This window comes from Homarus americanus, unplaced genomic scaffold (genome assembly GCF_018991925.1).
Source record: "Homarus americanus isolate GMGI-L3 unplaced genomic scaffold, GMGI_Hamer_2.0 scaffold57082, whole genome shotgun sequence".
In the NCBI taxonomy this organism is placed as follows: Eukaryota; Metazoa; Arthropoda; class Malacostraca; order Decapoda; family Nephropidae; genus Homarus; species Homarus americanus.
The window spans coordinates 3897-10076 of NW_024746632.1; the positions used below are offsets into that span (position 1 = coordinate 3897).

Below are 6180 nucleotides of genomic sequence, written 5' to 3' on the forward strand. Positions count from 1 at the left end.
GAACCTACGGCGGAATATTAAAAAAAAAGTATTCAGAATTGCCACTCCCTCCACTCACGTCCACGACAAAAAAAAAAAAAAAAAAAATATATATATATATATATATATATATATATATATATATATATATATATATATATATATATATATATATATATATATATATATATATATATTCTTGCTTCTTTGATGATGTCTCACATATCTCAGAGTAAATCTGAAGATGTCTGGAACAAACAGAAAGTTTAAGGTGCCTGTTGTTTCCTTTCCTGTGTGATTTTATCACGATTTATCTTATCCACGCCTACTGTGACTATTACGAAATATATATATATATATATAAATATATATATATATATATATATATATATATATATATATATATATATATATATATATATATATATATATATATATATATGCTGATAACCACAAGGAAAGAAGAAAACACGAAGTTCCCAAGCGCTTTCGTGTAATTCACATCTTCAGGGGTGAGTACAGACTAGAGAGAGAAATACAAATCAAGGTGTATATATATACAGAGGAGGGTGAGACCAGGTCCACAATGGTCAGGTATTAGGTAATGACCCTACTAATCTTTCAATAGCACAACGGGTGGGTGAAGAATTGCTTCCAGATTCTTACGCAAATTTAGTTCAACTCTTGGGTAAAAATTCTATTATTTTATGTCGACATTATTTTTTTTTTAGAGGTTATGTCGACTAATATTATATTTCGTATTTAATTTTCACCTGAAGTTTTTACTGTGTTAATTACCTTTTTGATAATTAACTAATACAGAAAAATAATTAAATAATTTTGCCACATATCCTCAGAGTCCAAGAAATATAGTAAGAATTATTTATTTATTTTTTAAAGAACAAATAGCGTGAGTGTCAACTATAGTGTTCTTACCTGGGTGAGTTATGAGTACCTGAGGATGACGTCAGATTATTAAGAGGCACGTTACCCCTTGTGGTGGTGACGTCATAGCCTCTTGTATATACACACACACACACACACGTATACACACAAGACCACACATACACACACTGGCTAGAGAATATGTAAGGGAATTAATTATGATTTATTCTGTTAATCTCTGCGTGTATATTAATTATTAAAAAGATGAATTAAATTAGATTTCTTTCGTGTTTATTAGGTAAATAGGTAGAGAGGGGTCTGAGAAGTGATAAAGGAGACTGAGCACAACTTCCCGTCCATGAAAAATATGTCAGTCATTCCAAAGTTGTAAGAGCGTTGCGTCATGTACAGAAACCTAATTCTCCTGAAAAAGTTTGAGAGATATTTTCGTAAATCATAAACTGGGAGAAAAGTATATATATATTTTTATTTATTAGTCTCATTTATTGTATCAGAATATAATATTTTTTTGGGACTATTGGTGAATTTGTTTTGTTTGTAATATACCTGAAACAATATTTTTTTAAGCGTTTTATGGAAATATTTCGAGAGACAAAGCCATATAGTTTGATATATTCAGGTGACCAAACTTCCTCCCTGAATAACAAAGAAAAGAAAAAAAACACCTGTCAAATTTGAGTGAATAAAGCAGTTTAAATAATAAACTTTGATATCTGGGGGAAAATTTATGTACAAAGTTTTATAATTCATCAAGTTATAAGACATTCACACAAGGGCGTCACTATTACTGAGAGTTTGCTGGCTGACATAATGTTGATATACATAAACAAGTGGAGGCTATTGTCCTTAACTTTTACTAGATAGTCTCACGGGTCATCCTAGTCTGTAGTGAATTGGTTTAGTTGCTCTGGATTTACCCCACTTCTCCCCCACTCCTGCCACTCCTCCCACTCCCACCACTCCTCAACTTCCCCCACTCCTCCCACTCCCCCCTCTCCTAAGGCCACCATCAACCCCAGCACCTAGTATGACCTCACCGTGACTGTAAGTGACCTCATTATGGGATCAGTATTAAACATATTTATAACTCAGGGTCAAGTCATTTGCCTGGTGTTGAGAAAATATTTTTAAAAAGTCAAGTTGTGTTATTATATTATGAGAATTTCTTTAAAACACATTTCCAAAAGGCGTTGCTGTGCCATGAGATACCGAGGGAGTTCAAGTGTATATTTCCCTTCACTTGCGCGTTTACAGGGGCTCGTCAAGCTGCATGCAGTTTGACAGCCCTGTGTTTGTTTACATTCGACAGAAGGAAACTCGCAATAATAAACATACTATGGAATACAATTAAAATAATATTAAAACAAATATCTCAAAATAATGATTTGTGGAATATTATATGACGAGGCCCCTGTAAACGCACTAGTGAAGCGGACTGTGTACTTGAACAAGAAGCCAAAAGGTAGACATTTTAGTAGTTATTTATGCTATGACACTTTGATTAACCCAGTGACCCAGCACTCGTTCTGGGTTACTGTACAGTATTGGGATGGTTAGTGTTCTTGCTGTTCTCTATACTGTAACTGTATAAATTAATTAAAATCCTTAATTTATAATCCTCAAAAAACAGATCCTGGTGAACATATTAATTAAGTATTTAAAGGTCAACATGTTGTGATTTAGGTGTATAATTATGCTAATGATATTCTAATTAATGATCCATTGATTAATTTCATCAGTGTTTTAATGGTAATAACTTGAATCATAGAGGTCACTGCTGTTCATTTTTGGTATGAAGAGCAATGCCAAGAGTGACTTGTCCTGACCCCCACCCATCCCCCTCCCTCCCCCACCTCCTTACCTCCCCCCATTCCATCCCCTCTCATCCCCTACCTCCTCACCTCCCCTACCCTCACCCCAGTGCCGGCCCTTACTGCTGCCGAGTGCAGAACTTGACCTCGTGTATGTGTTTAATGAACCAAGGTTGACGAAGCACCAATATATGACCTTTGCCTTTGTCTTTTCATTGAAGCACTAAAGTCAGCCTCACTCCACTATCCAAAGAAGTATTTTACAAACCCAATTTCCTATTAGTTTTTCCCCTTAATTAATTCCCTGTAAATAAATTCTAATAATCTGTAAACAAGACCCAACGTTTCTGTCACTTCCCTCTCTAAGTTCCCCACATGTAAAGTCATTGCTGTAGTAAATAAAATATGTTTCACCTTTTCTCAATCCACTACCAGTAACTCTCTAAGCGTTGTTTTGGAATTAAGGGGGAAACTTCACTCTAACATATTGGCCAATTAACAACCCCGACGTTTACAATCCAGATGGAAATTTTGCATCAGGAAGAATCAGATTTAGAGAGGTTAAGTTTTAGAGCAAATAGTCGCTAGTGTTTAGTTAAAAAAAATAGAAGAAAATAGGAGAAATATTTAATTCTTAAGACAAAATAAACAATACTATTTTTTTAATTTACTCTCTACAAATTATTATATCCTTCTATGTATTTGATTATCATTATCCAAAGGTAGAAAAATATCAAATAAATAATGAAAATCATCATCAACATATGTAAAATTGTTGATAAAACTGCCTCCGTCACTGTGTGTGTGTGTGTGTGCGTGTGTGTGTGTGTGTGTGTGTGTGTGATTTTAATTATAGTGTTTTTATCTATAATTTTCTTTTTCTTTTTGATCTTTTATATATTAATTTTATATTATTTATTATGAAAAAACAATAATTCGTCCGGTTCCATATATATAACAATTAAATCCCATATAACACCAAATATAGGAATAATTTTCACTTTAATATATAATTCTCTCATATACTACGATTATTATATACATCACCAAATATAACCAACAGAAATTATATCATTCAAAATATACGTTATATTCTGTCTATCGTATCTTAATTGGTTACTGTGGGTCATTAGGTCTGTAAGTATTGTGTTTTAATGATGGTAATTATATCTCATTAGTCTTCTGATTCACCACAGTGTCTCTTTTTACGGGTAATTTCCACACAGGTATTTTATTTAACACAATTAAGGTATTTTAGTCGTTTTTAGTCGGGGTTTTTTCAAGTGTGTATGTTAAAGTGTGTTGTGCTCAAAAATCAATGTTTTTGTATTGAATTTAATAATTTTTTGATGTATTTTGGTATTGGTGGTGGATTGTGGACTCTTATTCTGCTAAATCTGCCTCCATCCACTATACCTTCATGATCAACACCATCACTATCCAAACTATAGCAACATCTTCATTATTCTTACACTATTATCTTCACTATCCTAACACTATTATCTTCACTATCCACACACTATCAATATCATTACTATTCCACACACTATTATTTCTACTATCCACATACTCTCAACATCTTCACTATCCTCACATTAACAACATCCTCACTATCCACACACTGTTGAAATCTTCACTATAAATACACTATCTACATCCCCGCTATCCACACTTCATCTCCCACATCCCCACTATCCACACTTCACATCCCAAATCCCCAATATCTACACATCATCTCCCACATCCCCACTATCATCACTTCACATCCCACATCCCCACTATCCACACTTCACATACCACATCCCCACTATTTACACATCATCTCCCACATCCCCACTACCCACACTTCACATCCCCACTATCTACACATCATCTCCCACATCCCCACTATCATCACTTCACATCCCACATCCCCACTATCCACACATTCTCCCCACATCCCCACCATCCACACTTCATCTCCCCACATCCCCCACCATCATCACATCCCACATCCCCCACCTCATCCACACATCATCTCCACATCCCCACTCATCACCACTCACATCCCCACATCCCCACTATCCACACTTCATCTCCCACATCCCCACTATCATCACTTCACATCCTACATCCCCACTATCTACACATCATCTCCCACATCCCCACTATCCACACTTCATCTCCCACATCACCACTATCTACACATCATCTCCCACATCCCCACTATCATCACTTCACATCCCACATCCCCACTATCTACACATCATCTACCACATCCCCACTATCATCACTTCACATCCTACATCCCCACTATCATCACTTCACATCCCACATCCCCACTATCTACACATCATCTCCCACATCCCCACTATCCACACATCATCTCCCACATCCCCACTATCTACACATCATCTCCCACATCCCCCACTATCTACACATTATCTCCCATCCCCACTATCTACACATCATCTCCCACATCCCCACTATCATCACTTCACATCCTACATCACCACTATCTACACATCATCTCCCACATCCCCACTATCTACACATCATCTCCCACATCCCCACTATCATCACTTCACATCCCACATCCCCACTATCTACACATCATCTCCCACATCCCCACTATCATCACTTCACATCCTACATCCCCACTATCTACACATCATCTCCCACATCCCCACTATCTACACATCATCTCCCACATCCCCACTATCTATACATCATCTCCCACATCCCCACTATCATCACTTCACATCCCCACTATTGCCTCCACTACAGAAGTTTTCTATTGACAAAGTTCCAACCATAGTACTGTATAATGTAACACCTTTTCATAAAAACTGGTCAAATTTGAAGTTGTATACCTACTGACCCCAGACACATTTTGGTAAAAAGGTTCAAAATGACTGATACTCTGTCTGGCTCCCTCAAGAGGAAGTGGTCTGAAGACCTCTCAGATGAAGGCGAAGAGGCGGAGAAGCGACCTTGTCTAGATGGAACAGGGCTGATGGATTCGCCTGAGCATGAAAAGGTAAAGGAGTTAGATGACACGGATGAAAGTGAAGATGATGTCTCACCTGAGAGTGATGAAGATTTTTATGGGGAAATGTTAGAATACGAATTCTTGGACAGCAGTGTTAGCAGTGATGATGTAGATGGATGGTTCAAGTCAGATGAGAGCGATGGATCTGAATCAGATGAGAGCGAAGGATCTGAGTCAGATGAGAGCGAAGAATCTGCATAGGAGTGAAGACAAGAAATCGACGAAGGAGGTGGACAAGTGGTCAAACTACGAAGAAAAGACTAAGCGGGTGGAGAACAGGGTTGTCAGATGTACCATAAGCTTCATGACCAACACTCATGCCATCTCATGGTCAAATCGGCCAAACCGTTTTTATTTTGCAAAATTCGGCCAAATCTTTTTGGATGGGCAACATACATATATTGTTTCTCACTAGCGATTTTTTATTTGTTTTAATTATTTATAGCACTTTAT

At 36.8% G+C, this 6180-nt stretch overlaps 1 protein-coding gene across 1 annotated transcript; it reads left to right on the plus strand.

Annotated features, from left to right (window-relative positions):
* Positions 1-5586: 5586 nt before the first annotated feature.
* Positions 5587-5928, plus strand: LOC121879377 (probable DNA-directed RNA polymerase subunit delta). The gene has a single exon (XM_042385984.1). It carries the CDS (start codon positions 5587-5589, stop codon positions 5926-5928), a length of 342 nt encoding a protein of 113 aa, XP_042241918.1.
* The last annotated feature ends 252 nt before the right edge of the window (positions 5929-6180 follow it).